The 15,941-nt window shown below is 41.3% G+C and overlaps 1 protein-coding gene across 1 annotated transcript in view; it reads right to left on the bottom strand.

Moving 5' to 3' along the window:
- phyhiplb (phytanoyl-CoA 2-hydroxylase interacting protein-like b) overlaps positions 1 to 15,941 on the bottom strand; it is a 26,551-nt gene extending 10,610 nt beyond the window's left edge. Inside the window, exon 1 of the mRNA XM_061233148.1 lies at positions 15,548 to 15,941. Coding sequence (XP_061089132.1) covers positions 15,548 to 15,653 — 106 coding nt within the window. The 5' untranslated portion in view covers positions 15,654 to 15,941. The remainder of the gene's footprint in view (positions 1 to 15,547) is intronic.

The raw sequence follows: 15,941 nt of genomic DNA, 5'->3' as shown, positions 1-15,941 counted from the left end.
TGTATGTTCATGTGACATCAAGGGTCAGGCAACACATTTTATTCACGATGGACGAAATGCACTTTATCAGGAAATTTCCCTTTCCATACTGTAATTCTCAATGTGCTCATAAATCATCAATGAATCGCTTCATTCCCACACGGATCATACATATGCCATTATTTGAATGTTCTATCTCATAAATCTCCCATTTGGGTATGGGCCCAGGTTCGAGCCTTTGCATGCAGGAACTATGGTTAAAATAACTGTGACGCACACGCTTTTACACCCGAGCCCCGCACAGGGCAGGCACAGCTGTGTAAAATTCGGCTGACATGGCACAGATGCAGTGCAGACAGCAGTCAGGCCCACGCGGGCCTGTGCAGCCTTTGCACCCAACTACACCCTGGAGTCTGGGATCTGGCTTCATTATTCACCCAGTGCAGCTGGACCTCATCAGGTGCAGCTAACGCACAGCACACAGCCTTTCCAGGCAATGTCCAAATGTGATGTAATCCAGCGAAGGAAAGATTCAGCTCTACAAAGGAACAGGAAATAAATAAGGGCCCTTCCTTTTGTTAGTGCATACTGTGCTTCGATGTTATTACACCCACCCGGTCTTAAAACCAATAGGAATCATCGCACGGGCAAGTCTGACCTTTGCACGACAGTTCACTCTGACTCCGGAACATGGAATTGCCGTTAGACGCATAAAACCACGTCTTTGGTAATTATGCAACTTCAGCTTCTTACAGGCACTAATTCCATGCTGTCAATGCACTTCAAGAGCACTGAATCTTAACAAAGCCCTGGAAGAAAATGTCTTCCCACCCCCAGTTCAGTCTTCACACAGGCCTCTATCGCCTTCACCAATGAGTGGGCATGAATTTCACTTTCAAGCCGATATTGTGAAGAAAACCTTGGAAGAGGCAGATTTATCTGTTTCCATAGTAATATAGCACAAAGCCAACAACTACGCCTTTCTAAAGCTAACTTCTTTAAAACCTTTCTTTGCTTCCTTTTTCATTTTTGTATATTGGTGTTGTGGAAAGCCCTATCCTAGTCATTTTACTTAAGATTAAGATGTGTCCCCATGCCTCACCAGGGGCCTGTTCCACAAAGCAGTATTGCTGACTTAGCTGGATAACAGTAATACCCGAAACAGCTCTTTTATCTTCAGTCCATGTTTTACATTTGGGCCAGGTCCAGGATTCACTCAGTGCAGTCACACTGCTACCTCAGTCATCCTGCTTTGGGGAACAGGCCCCTGCTAATTACATGTGCTATAATCTTCAGTATTCTTTCATCCAAATCGGACTGTGCCTAAGGCATGTCACAGACTGTTAAGGAGCATAAATGTCGATGCTTTCTGGTGCTTGATGCAATTGGTGCCACAGTGAGTTTAAAGAGGTTTTCAAATGGCTTAACAGTATGGGTTTGCTGAATGACTGTATACCTATTTTCTTGGGTGAAGCAACAAGCTTACCAACTGTCAAAAAGTCAAAGTGATAAAATGTACTGTATGTAAAAATAACAACCGATAAATGTGACTCAAGAAAAGATACAGTACATCTTGACTGAAACTGAGAAACTGAGGAGCAGCATATTGTACAGTAAGTGCATGGTAAATGAATGTTGGCTAAAATGACTATTTAAACGTTTGTTGGAAATTTGAATATAATATCTTATACATTCATTATACATAATCTGAACTTTTAGTGCACAGTATTGACTCATATTTCGGTGTTTACTGCAGTAATAAAACAAATGCCATGACATTTGAAATTCTCAGGGTACATTGTTATTTGACCATAGATTTTCTAAGGATTACATATTGTATATTCTGTTTGCTTTTTAACTGTTTCTTAGCAGCACAACCTGAGTTCACTTGGGTTCATCTCAGTAAACGTACATGTAAAAGCTTTACCTTCACTGTGCACCCTGTACTTTTTACAAGCATTGGGCTAATGCTGAATGGATTCGGACAGAATCGATAATATAATGATTGCAATATCACAATAAAGTGAGTATTATTCTATGACAAAAATGACTTATATAAGAAACAATGATACAAATGACATTTTATTGAACTAGTTTTACATTTGTTAAAATATTACTTAGAAGAAAATAAAATCTCAAGAAAAGAAATCTCATTTTAATAACTCCATTTGTTCATGTAATTCTTAATCCCTGATGAATAGCAATGCACTCACCAATCAAGCTCAAGAGTGAACCCAGGTAAGTACTCTGAAATGATTGTGTTTCAAACACCCACACACAACAACCATGCCATATTTAAACATAGGACAGGACTGTTGACCCTATAAATCGGTATTAAATATATGCTCTACATCACAGATGCAACTACTGAAGGTGTGTGAACTTCACAATGTTCTGTAAAATGTCTAGTTAAATGAAATGGCCAGTCCATGGATATACAGGTGGCGTCCATCCATTATTGAATAGCTCTAAAGTACATAGATATAGTAGGTCAAATAATCAACCTGTCGATGATCAGCTAAATCAAGAGATCTGGCATGTTGCTGCCTATTATGGCCACCATTACTCAGACAATAGTTAGTCATCAGATTTAGCTGTATTTAATGGAGAGATCTACTCTTAGCATATAAATGGTAAACTGACTTTTATCCAAAGTGATTTACAATGAATGTCTCTCATTCCCCCATTCACACAAACACTCACACAGCAATGGTGCATGCAAGCTACCAATCAGCTCATTGGGGGCAGTTGGGGGTTAGGCATCTTGCTCAGGGATACTTCAACACACTACTTTTACCTCCTGAACTACCCCATCCCATATTCTAGAGTGAGTGAGATAGGGACATTAAATTTACTTAATTATTTCTGTTAAGAAAAGTTTTATGGGACAACATTTCTGGAATTCTCATTTCAAATAAAAACATTTTAGTTTCAAATTGCTCGAGTGTATGACTCAAAATGTTTTAGCATTTTTTGAAGGTGTTTTGCTGATTATGAAGCTGATAATTTGTGCAAGATGACGTATTGCATGATTTTGGGAGAAAATGCTTTTCTTCACAACTAACACATTTAATTATCTACAGTGTACTAACTATTGGGTAACATGAAGGGCAACAAAGCAATACAAAAACAGGTCTATGCCATCTTTATTTCAATGAGACTGAATTCATTATTGCAGGACATTTATCACTGATTGTAGTTCTAAGCTACTTGGTTCATATTCTCAAGGCACAGATCACAGCATGCAGTTATACTTGCCATCAAATTGGCTCATGAACATTCATTTTCAAATGATTTACAGTTCAAAGGAAAACATCTTTATTAAAAACTCAGAGGATTGTGTCTCTTATATCATTTTCCAAAATACCAAACATCTGAAATCTCTGAGTATCATCTTGATCAAAGCAGGAAAGTTATATTGCCTCGTGAATTTGCCTGATTTCCCATTTTCTACGAGTCTTCCCACCATGTTTATTGTAATATCACAGGAGGAATATCACTTTGAGGAGGAATACCTCCTCTGGAGCTGCCAGGAGGAGGCTAATGCCTCACCCTATATCTCGCTCCCCTGGGCCGTGGAGAAGCAGGCCATCCGCAGGCTGCCCATAACTCACACAGAGAGGGGCTCTCCCTGCGTTTGACTCAGTGCTCTACAGAGCTACTGTACCTCCCTGCAGGGCGTCTGTACCTCCCTGCAGGGCGTCTGTACCTCCCTGCAGGGCATCTGTACCTCCCTGCAGGGCCACGGAGCTGCGCTAACCGGCCTGAGGACGCGCCCGTCACGGGCAGACCCCACGCTGTCATGACCGCCATTTAAAAAACATTTCCCGCGCCACCTCCCTCCTCGCCTCGCCTTCATCTCTCTCGTCTGTTAATCTTTGCTGCAAATTCCATTCTAGAGGCTTAAAACGTGGAAGATTACAAATTAAGAGTGCAAGAGAAAGTAAGTCTGCCTACCGGAGGAGGGAAGCCGGTGTAACATGGAGGGTGAGGTCAAACCCAGGCTTCCTCTTGGTTCAGTTTGTGTACATCCGGTTGGTGTGAGGCTGGCACGTTCATCAGCGTCCCTGTGTGCCTGACCCCGCGTACGGAGATGTGCTGGCAGAGGACTCTGGTACTGGCCCGTAGCTCTGAGCTTCACACCCACAGGCTATTGGCTTACTGGGGTTTAGTGTTTGTTCAACAAGACCAATGTACACGCAGCGGGGAGGGCTGAGATTATGTCATCAGCTAATGCTAGCTCCAGTCACACTGGCCCAGGCTCAGTCACAACAGGGAAGGCAACACGCTTGTCTCAGCGATTATTCCAAAACAACTCCCGGAAGCAGGACAGGGAATCCTTTCCCAACAAAGCGCTCCCATTAGAGAGCATCTGAAAATGCATTTGACACCTCCACCCAGTCTAAAAAAAAGAAAAGACATCACTGATCTAATTTCATCTGAGCCCTCGAAAGCAGGGTAAGGTATTCAGACAAACATGAACAAAGACAGGTGTTCCAGCACCAGCATGCGTTTGAGCTGAAAGCTTCACAATGAATATTTTAAACATTATAATGAATGTTCAAATGATTTGGAGCCATTTTGAAATAAGCAGTGTAGACGGTTGCCTGATGAATTCATAGGAATAAATGCGGGACCTGCGACTATAACATAAAAAAAATCATTAAGAATATAAAAATAAATTTCCCCAGTTGCTAGCAAAATCAATCACTTTCTACGACGCCGCAGTAAAAATTATATGAACATAGTCAATCCAGGCACATTCATAGGCTACAAGATTAGTATTAATATGGCAGGTCATCCAACCAACTGCATAAAACTACACTTACAGTAAAACAGTGCCAATACAGATAAAGATGCCATAAAAATGAGTAAAACTAATACTAATGAGATACTAATTATTAAACTCCCTTTGGAGCTTACCATGACCAAGAGAATAACCTGTAAAGTGCATGGACACATTACCCTCAACATCAGCTATCCTCAACGCTGAAACTGAACTGCCTGAACTTACAGACCACATCAGGACACTGACAAAGACAATCCTTATACTACACACTGAACGAGCATGACAAGGAATCCATTTAAAAATCCTACTGCGGGAACTCAATGCCCCCTAATGAAATATCCGTCACACAGCGACAAGGAACAAAGGAATGTGGCTTGTTCCATTCATTTGTGAGTGAAATGAACATCAAATGCGATGCAGAAGGAATGTGGCACATCTGCATGTCGGGAGCAGAGACCAGCCACAACAGCGAGGACATCGATCTTTTCCACCCACAACAGCGAGGACATCGATCTTTCCCACCCACAACCCCGACCGTTTAACCCCTTAAGGTGCAAGATCACAAATATGTGATTAGAATTTTCTTAACTGCCCACTCAAATGCTTTGATTGAAATTATTTATCAAATCATTCTTTTAAAATACAAGTGGTCCGTCTTGCCAGAGTGGCTGCAGACTGTAAAAATAAAATTAATCAGAAGGATAAACACACAGAAAAGCCAGAGGTGTTTTTCCATTGTGGTTCTTTTAGGGATGGGAGGTTATGGATAGGGAGTGGGGGATGAGGCCACTATATAATATATTTAATTAGCGATACAACAACATATATAGACACATTCTGTCGTAATCAATCTGTCATCATAATTTTGATCAAATTCAACAAATTCTCTTATCAAGTACATATTCCTGCTCTCTTTCAGACGTTTGGCTGCTCAGCTGTTTTTTTACTTTAATCTTGAAGCTGGCCACCGAGCTTACCATTCAGTAATGTAACAATCACTACTGGCAATTCAAAACAAAGGATTTCTAGAACAAAAAACTTCTCTTAAAAGGGCTAAGGCAGGATTCTCGCTTTATCCTCCGTAATGGATGCCATTAAAAAATAACTTTTTCAGTTTATATTCAAATATACACATATCAATAGAGTCTGTCTAAAGGAAAACATTACAGTCATTGTATCACAATTAGTGTTCTGGTGATACATAGTTTCTGGCCCAGAGGCACAGGATAAAATGATTTGGAGTAAGATAGATCTAAAAGTATTGTTTCCAAACTTAATAGAGTCAGCAGACTAATGGCAAGAACCAACAGCCATCTGGCAAACATGGCAGAAGCTTGACTGATTGTTACTTACATTCACAGTTGTATTGTGCATGCGCCATGCATCCCCTTTTCCCAAGGGACTTTTCTAATTAATTCAATGTAGTCAATTGCAATCAAAGGCAAATTACAGTATGTTGAGGTGAACAGTGGGGTGATCAAGTCTGAGTGATTAAAAATAAAAGGGTAATTACAGAAGAACTGCCAACAAAATCCTACCCATGATGCACCAATATCCATAATATGCCGAACTAGTTTCCTGACTTCACCATGTTAAGCCCATCCCCCCACACACATTTTTGGTACATTCCGCTTACACACAAGTATGATACAGTTACATTGTTGTAATAATTTAATAATATTTAATATTTTCTTCCATTTCAAATAATGTCATTTGAAATAATACTGACAAGGTTACATGTGTAGTAGACTCAGTCAGAACAATTATTGTGACTTTTGACAGTATTCAGCCAAGCGGAACAAATTATTAACCTGATCCATACAGAGCAGTTTCAAACAAGATATTCTCAAATACTGGGAAATATTTAGACATACATTATGAACAATTATGATATTCATAAAAAAATGCACTTCAATATGAGAAATGCTAGACCATGGTATGCCTCTTTACATGGACACTGCCATAATTTCACCATGGTATGAGTATAATTACCTCTGGTTCATAAGGCGCATGTACTTATTTCAACTGCACTGTCTATGAGTGGGAAGAGAACCAGCATATGGAACTACAATGATACGTTCAGCCTCAGGGACAGCATTAAAATTTCATAACTTTGAGTCAAAAATAGCCACAAATGCTTCATATTATAATGTGATGAATCAATAGGAAAAGATGTTGCAGCAAAATCAGTGCTCATAACTTTAGTGCTGTCTGTAGGCCCATTCCTTCAGCAGAAATACCCAAAAGCATAAACTACAGCTGCAAGCCAGATGAATCCCGATATGCCAGGTCTCATGTATCTAGTCTGTGCGCTAACACGGTCTCCCAGCTCTGTTCATAACTCCAATGCACTGCCGATGCAAAGAGCTAGCCGTCCATAACTGCACAGATTTCTGCTACTTGAACAAAAGTAAGCTCCGCGCAATTTCAAGAACTCACAAAAATGAACCTGAATTACATATACAGTGAGTGTCCGAGTGCAAAGAATACTCTGTACTGTAAATAGAAAGTAATACTGTAAGTATTCCAACAGAATATCCTAGTAAGGATTGTAATTAAAAACACAAGCCTTTGTTCCTGTAATTAAGACAATTATTTTAAAAGATAATTATTATGATGATAATAATGATGATGGTGGTGTTGGTGATAATGTAATGCAAATTATTATTAGTAATAGTGCTATCTTAGTGCTCCTGAAGATCTCCAAAACATTTCGGCAGTGCCGCCAAATGTAAGCGCGTGTCCAGTGACCTGTCCGACATCAATGAAACCAAAATAGCTCAATAACATGAAATGAATGGACGTTCTGTTCATATGCTATAACAAAGGAGTATAGTACCATAATCATGATGCTAGAGCTTTAACTATCGTCATGCTAAAGTATTCTTTTCCTCGCTCTCTATTTTTAATTGCCATTTGTGTCTCTCAAGTCATTGCAGGGCCACCTGCACCCACACAAGAGGCCCTGTGTTCCTCTGATGCACTCGCCTGTAGATAATTGGCGATTTTTGACACTAAAGGTAGCACAGTTCAATAGGAAACCTGGAGGTGGTGAGAGGTGATTATATCCCTGATGCCAACTGGTAACCTGGCTGTGTCTGGATTATCACAGGGAGGGCCAATGGAAACCTGGTCTGATGAGGCCCAAACTACCACTCGTGGAACAAAGGCTATATTTCTGCACAACCATGAGTGCTACATTGTAGTTCAGTGTACTTAGCCCACTCTTGAACCTGTCAAGAATACAGGGCACTGCATAGATTATAGCAGACAAATACAATTAAATTACTGCCTACACCTTCTATTCTTGTACTATATGTTATATGAAATTGCATTGCAAAAAAGGCAACATAAAGGTCTTTTTCCCTGATATGCAAAATTACATATTGTTAAAAAAAAAAAGTGTCATTGGCTAATATTCACTTGTCACAATGTACTGTAGCAAAGATAATCCTTTACGGAAAAAAAGCTGTTAAGTGAGAATGACTGAAATAATTTAATACATGCAAATACATTTCTGAATGCACAAAAGAGTGGGTGTTTGTGTAAACATGTGTAGTATAAACCAGCTGTAAATGCTTACGGATTTAAAATATCTTGACAGTTTCAATGAAGATTTTAATTTTTATGGGGGCTGTTGCTACAGTAAATCATAATCCCACTGGCTGTGAAAATAATACTGACGCAATGTAGCGATTCTTACTGTATGAAACTACAGTATACCAACCAATGGTATGGCAGAGAGTGGAGTAACATCCCATTTCTGCCAGTGAAACACCCTGAAGGACAAACAGAAAGGTATTTGAGAATCCTTTTGATTGAAATACAGTGTAGGCCTACTTGTCTATGGCTTCCCAAGCCTGTCCTGGTCTCTGATGGTTTTGGACAGCTGTGATTATGTGAATCTCTCCATGATTTGACTGAGACTATGATTGAATTTTTGATTGCAGTTCCACCAATCCCCTGTGTGAAAGTCTCTGCATGCTACCAAAAAAAAAAAAAAAAGAATAAAGAAAGAAAGCTGACACACTGATTTAAAAGTGCTTTCGGATATAATCCCAACAAAATCTACAGCCGTAAAAATAACTATGCATTTGAGGAAAGATTACATTATTTTGGCTGTCATCTCTCTTGAGGAAGACCCTGAGTTGTCTATGGCTCAAGGCAGTACTTTCATTGCATTCATTTTTTAAACACTTCAGCAGCAGATATGTAAAGTGGTTCAGAATTTGTCACTTTTCTTAATATCCTCAGTGTACTGTAGCATTTTCTGAGTAATGCCAGTGCTTGGGATTGTATTTGCCCGATCATCAAATACCAGCTCATCTATCTACCTAGAGCATTCTGAGCATTGGGTCATCTCTAGGTCAGGACAGAGAGCAGCATTTTTTTAAACATATCCCTTTACAAAAACTCCATATAAGAGTAAAATGGCTGGGTTTTTCACCTTTGCTGACCACAGTGCAGATTACTCCATTCCTGTTTTTGGTCATGTCATTTAGAAAATGACACAATTCTACCTACCGCCATTATAGTTCTTGAACTGATAAAAGCATTTTTCGAAAATGATATTTCTTTGGTTGTGAAGCCTCTTAAAACCTGATCTTGGAGGAGGAATGGGCCCATAATTAGCCCATGAGCTGCCTTGAAATTATTCACGTCACTCTTGTGAATCTAATGCACCGTATATGCATGAATAGATTCCTTCCTCATCTTCCTCCTCCTCTCCATTTCAGAAGTATAATGTATTTATAACTGCGGTGCCTTGGGGCAGTGATGGTGTTGCAGTGCCACTTCAGTGATTCAGGAACAAATGACAGAGGATCAGCTGGGAGAGGAAGTCAGGAGGTGTGGGGTACTTTAAAGGGGTGTTGGGGGGGGCTCATGGCCCCCTCAAAGCTGACACAGCCTCCATACCGCAGGACAGCCCCCCCCGCTGCTAATCTACGAGGGGTGACATTCCCGATTCCATAAAGCACCCTGATATCTCTTTTTAATCAAAGGCATGCTGAGAATTACATAACATTGGCCCGTAATGAAAAGCCTTTCTATTATTTATCTCCCGAGTTATTGTTTGCTTTAGCACCTCCAGGGGAGCAGCTGTTTGAATTGATTTGGGTGGCAGCCATGCAAGGTCCCTTGAAGGATTTCTCGTGGGTGAATGCCTGGAGTCTGCTTAAACTGCAGGGCCCTTACTGTGGGTCAGATGTCATTGCCTCCAATGGAGGCTCTTCCCAGGTCTGTTTGTGTTGTTATTTATATTTGTATGGCGTACACTGTATGACAGTACGTTCATTTTGTGTTTGAAATGCTGCTGCATTTCTGGACGGAAAAACAGTTCACGGGAATCGATGATAAAACGTTTGAAATACAGAACTTCCATAGTTCTCAGATTCATAGAGACTACAGGTGATAACATTGCTTGAGATAATTCAAAATCTGACAAACAATCCAGAGAAAACAACCTCCCCCACAGACAGCTTCAAAGCGTTCTCCTGGTGGAGAAACAGAATGGATTTTGTGAAGAGCAGATTGAGGGCCAGCTCACATGTGCAGGGTGCTAACTGCAAATCGACAATTTGCCAAAACCGTGGCACGGCTCTTTTTGCAAGGGCTGTTCAAAACAAAATGTTTTCACATCTTTCCCTTGCCAAGACAGTCATGCTGTACAAAATTGCATTTGCAAGGCAAAGGCAGATGTCTATTGCATATAGTATCAGTCTTTTTCACAGTCAAAATCAAAACATAACTACAAAACATCACACTAAACACTTATGGTGGATTTTGTGCACGCAGAGTCGGACAAAGGAGACGCTATCACAGTGACTCCTGCCCCTTTAGCAGCATTTACATTTCATGTAAATCGCGCATTTTCACCGAATTGACGTTTGCATCGAATGGAAATTCGACCAGGGCGTTTCGCGAAGCCGTGGGAGGCGAGCGGCTGAACTCCGCCCGGAGACAATGGTGAGAGAGCGCACGCGTCTTCACATGACCGGCTAGGCCGGGCTCATTCGCGCACAATAAAAATGCCGGTGGGGTCCGGGCATTTTGAATCGCTGCTTTGTTTGATTAGGGAGGCGTGACAGACGCACGCTGGGTGTGAAATGATCCTGCCAATGTAAACGTCTCGCTGGAGGTCCCCTGCCCTCAGACAGACACAATGCCCGGTGCTGTATATTAATCAGGCCTGATCAAAAGGCAAAGCCGGCCTGTGAATGAAACAGGCGAGCAGGGAGACCGTGCGGGTGACAAGACACTTGCCGAGACTCAGTATGTTTCTCCAGCAAGACAGATCTGCGCAACCTGCTGGGAACAATGACTAACCCGTTTGGGAGAAAAGAACAGTTTTCCCAATGGAGCAGTCCTTGTTTTTGACAGTTAAATGGAAGCCCTGTTCAAATGTAATTGCTTTGAAAGAAACTGAAGCTGTTACCGCCTTAGAAGAACAATGGCGAAAACATCAGCAGCGGCTTTAAATCCAGAAGGCAGCAAAGACGTAAAATTTCACAGTTATCATTTCCCCCAAACTTGAATGTACCTTAGGAGGTGTCAGTGACATTTCAGCCAGTGTGAAGACACCGCTTTGATCAATATGACGTATCCTGAACAGTTCAATCAGGCCAGAAGATATTTTTGGGCCCGTTTCATATCAAGGATTAATCTACACGACTGTTCACATGGACGGATACTTCTGTTACTATCTAGACTGAAAGCAGTACAGCTCAGCACACAAACATGGCCGCTCTTTGTCCTGGGAGCTCATGAATGGGGGAGCCCCCGGCCAGCCCACAGGGGAGAGCTTGTGTCCCAGGATAGAGCTGAGGCACCAGGCCTGCAATGACAGCAGCATAATTAGCACTGGCGGTCCAGCTGGCCCAAAAGCCTCTCGCGGCGGGACATTGACCCGCACCAAACACGCGCCTCGCTGAATGAGAAACATTTCTGTGAGCAGCAGCGATGAATCCGACCCTTATCGTAGCGGTTTTGTTTATTTGTCGTTGTGTTTCTCTGTCTGGCCCTGCGCGCTCGGTTTATACTGTTTGTTAATTGATAGCGTGCGTTAAATCGCCCCTTTCATTGCCTGGTGCGGGCGCGGTGGAAACACCCAGGCAGATGGCTGCCCCCGTGCCTGGCCTTGTCTCCCCACAGCTGGACCTGAAGCCCCACACAGCACATTCATCCCTGCAGTGGCTCACAGGCCTGCCAGAGTCTGCACTCACAAAGGAGAGAGAGACAGGCCTTCAACTGCCTGCCTCGACCGCTCCCTCCTTCACCCCCCACCCCTCCCGCACAGACGCAGGAACAAAACAGGGCCAGTTTAGGAGCTGCCTTCCTTCACCTACTGTGAAGACGCGAAGCAATTACATTTCGAATTTGAAGTCGAGTATGTTTTGTTGCTAAAAATAATGACGCAAAAGAAAATCTGCGGACCATGTCAATTGAACACAGAACACTAAATCAAATGGCTGACAGCCACAAAAAAAAGAAAGCTACTTTCTTTTTTGTTTGACAACAATATCGACTTTCATTGTCGATATTAAAAAGCACAGCTTAAGAGACTTTATATTCAACCGATAAAACTAGACAGGGTGATTTCTGCTGTAAAGTAGAACAACATAATGTTGGTACAAAAGGCTTATCTCTCTGACCGCCCAGTGTAACAGCCTCTTAATAATGCCAGTACTCTTCCGTTTGAAAGATGAACTGATGTGCTGCTACTTTGTTAATGAACAGCATGGGGTGTGGTGCCCGACGGGCCAAATGTCTACCGAGTCAACATAAGAGACATGTAAATTTAGGTCTTCAGACAAAAGTTGCATGTTGTTGCTGTTACATATGTCAAGTAAATCATTAGTTACACTGGGTATCACACCATGTGGGCATGAAAGGGTCAAGGCCACATAAAGGGCTATAATTAAGGACAAGTTACAAAAACAGGAAGCGATTCAAAGCACTGGGCCTACTTCAAAAGGGTAAGGCAGATGTAATGACCAAAGGATACTTTCACTAATCCCTTGGCCTGGAATGGAGACCAGTTTTACCAGTCCAGACTGCTAAATTGAACACACTCCTCTTGTTTCAACCCTGCTTTCATCCCAGTGGCTCCCTCCAGAGACCACATAATTGAAGAAACTCCTGGTTCCTTCACAGAGATGTTGGAGGGAATATAAAACAGGGCACTTCAGCAAATTTTGTACAGCTTCCAGACAAAGCACCTGTCCTTCAGAATAGCCAAATGAATAAGGCAACAAGAATGGCACTGCTTACAAAGGGATTGCACACACATACACACACACATACACAAGTACATACAGTACTTACATACATACATACATACATACATACATACAGACAGACAGACAGAAACACTCTCTCACAGCTCTCACACACATGCACAAGCACATGCACATGCACATACATATATACACACAGGCAGAGAAACAGACACACACTCTCCCACACACATATACACACATGCATACATACAGTACTGACATACATACATATTGAACATACATACATCCATACACACAGACAGACAGACAGACTCTCACTCTCTTTCTCTCCATCTCTCTCTCTCTCTCTCTCTCTCTCTCTCTCTCACACACACACACACACACACACACACACACAGTTATGATGATGAAGTAGCTTTTTCATGCAGGCTGATTTAAGTTTAAAGGCAACTGAAAGATGCAATTTTTAGAGAGCTACTTCAAATTGATCATTCATCCCATTTATGCATTGATTCTAGTATCTGTGTGAAGCAGTGAGAGTAAAACAAGCTGTTGAAAGTCATTGACATCCAAGGTTATCTTGATCCTCTAACTGTTGTTCTATAAACAGAGTGGAACAGAATACCTGAAGGGCAGAGGGACATAGACAGTGCGAGGGGTTGCTATGGTGTACCTCTGACCTTATACGACAAAAAGTACAAGATTAGCACCATTCAGTGCAAACCACTACTAAAACTACTACGTCTGAGGCATAGATAGCATATACGGTATCAAAAAACTATAGATACTAAATGAAATACAAACGTACAACAAATATCCACAATGGCACTTTCAGTTGCATTTTGTACATCGTTCTGACAAACACAGCGAATGTAGTGTTTTTTGGGGGTTTTTTTTCAGGACTGGAGGATTATTTTTGCATTTCTGGTATTCGATGGCTTAGACTGGTGCCCATTTCCATACGTAGTGCAAGCTCCTATGCGTTTGAACTATTTAGAAAATGTTTTTTTCCACTCTACTATTGCTTCGGTACCCCAGTGAGACACGCATCAGCCGAAATATGTTTATTATATTGAGACACGAGACCATTAATGGTTCAGTCAAAGATGATGCAACTTTCAGAAATTAACGTGAAATTCAATGTCAACTTCAACGACTTTGCAATGTCAAGTACTTGCAACACTGACGAATGAAATGCAATGAACTTTTGAGTAGAAGTGAGAAGTAGAAGGCTGGAACTCTTTGTTCTTTTGCAGCTGTTCCGCCATAACACATGTGAAAAATCTCATTACTTAGAGCATGATAGGGTGTGGAGCCTGTGAGCACACTTCCCGGCTATGGGTGCAGCCATCTTTAGAATGTGCCGTTCTGTAGATACGTGCATAATGTCATATAACATACCCAGAATTTAACGAAAGGTATTTTTTTAATGTGGAGTGGTAGAGTGCTTTTATATTTAAATAATGTCTGAAATAGTCGCATTTTTCTGAGCAATCGTATGATTGGGTCGTTGCACCAATGCTGCCAACCAATATTTAGAATGTAATATGCAAGTCTGTTACATACATGTTTTTATTAAAAGTAGGCCTATCGTAAAATTGCTAATTATATACAATTATGGTCTTCCTTGTAAAACAAAGTGGCAGTTAAATACTATATGCTAACTCAGCGGTAGGCTAACTATTAGCTACTATTCGGTTACGTTCACTTTTTAAAAATCTACTTTATAAAATACAAGCATTCATTTAAACAAAACTAAAAAAGCGCAACGATTTGTGAGCAAACATATAACTATAGTCTACTGCTAAATCGGTGATCTTCAATGTCATGCTCACATTTTTCTTTTATTTTTTCTATTTTTCACTCCGTCAATGAAATGAGATAGACACTGCCTCTTTTAATACTATTCTTCATTTGTTAGTTCCATCCAAGGCCTCAGAATTCGAAAAAACTGACTCAGTTCTTATTTTGGCGTTGAAACAGTTTATGAGAAACAGTGTAAAATCCCACCGCGAAGATTTGGTCTGTGTCCATGGTGCTGAAACTAAAATCTGTTCACTCGCGCGCCGGCAACATTTAAAAGAATATAAAATTAGCGTGTATCTTTCTACTCAATACATCAGCTACTGACATACGACAAGGTCATTACATTACTAAAAATACAGCATAAAGAAGAAAAAACTGTTTGTTTTTTTCGACGAATGGATCCACCTGCATCAAATTTCCAGAGCCTGCATCGTCAGCCCGCTGAACAAAACCTTGGCTTGCCCACATTAGGACCCCACACACAAAATAAGGGACTGAATTTCCATAAACACACAGAAAATGCGTTAATCGTTTTGCATTTTCACCATAACCTCGTGTAAAATAACAATCTCGTCGTTGGTTATTTTCACACGTAGTATATTGATATACAAAGAACTGATCTCTCAGACAAGAGAAGACCGAAGAGAATATGGGCGAAAATATGCAGGCAAGTAAAAAGAAAAACTGGCATAGCCGGAGAGACTAGCCTACTACGCGGTGGTCCCAATCTTACCTTCTCTGTCACATAGCTGAATTGCCTCCAAACTCAGATTCTTGATCATGTCCTCACACGGGCTTACGGGGCTAGTAATGCCGTGTCCCAGTTGAGGAACCTCCATGTTCTAACCTCGCGTTGATTTCTCCCTATGTTTGTGGAATTTCGTTCGCCGTGCTGCAGGATTAGCCTTCACCTTGAATAGAGAGTCCAGTCTATAGGTTTTTCATCGCTTTTACGGGGTTTCTCTTACTGGTATGGCCGAGGCGGCGTCAGAGAATCGTCACGAACGCACGGCACAATGCTGATTTGTCGCTGCGACGTGAGAGGAAGAGTGGAACAGTAGAGAAGCCGAATCGTTTTTTGTAAAGTTGAAGAACCATAAAACACACAGGCTTTTATATTCATCGTG

Source organism: Conger conger, chromosome 2 (genome assembly GCF_963514075.1).
Source record: "Conger conger chromosome 2, fConCon1.1, whole genome shotgun sequence".
Classification (NCBI taxonomy): Eukaryota; Metazoa; Chordata; class Actinopteri; order Anguilliformes; family Congridae; genus Conger; species Conger conger.
This window is presented reverse-complemented; position numbering and strand designations above follow the sequence as displayed.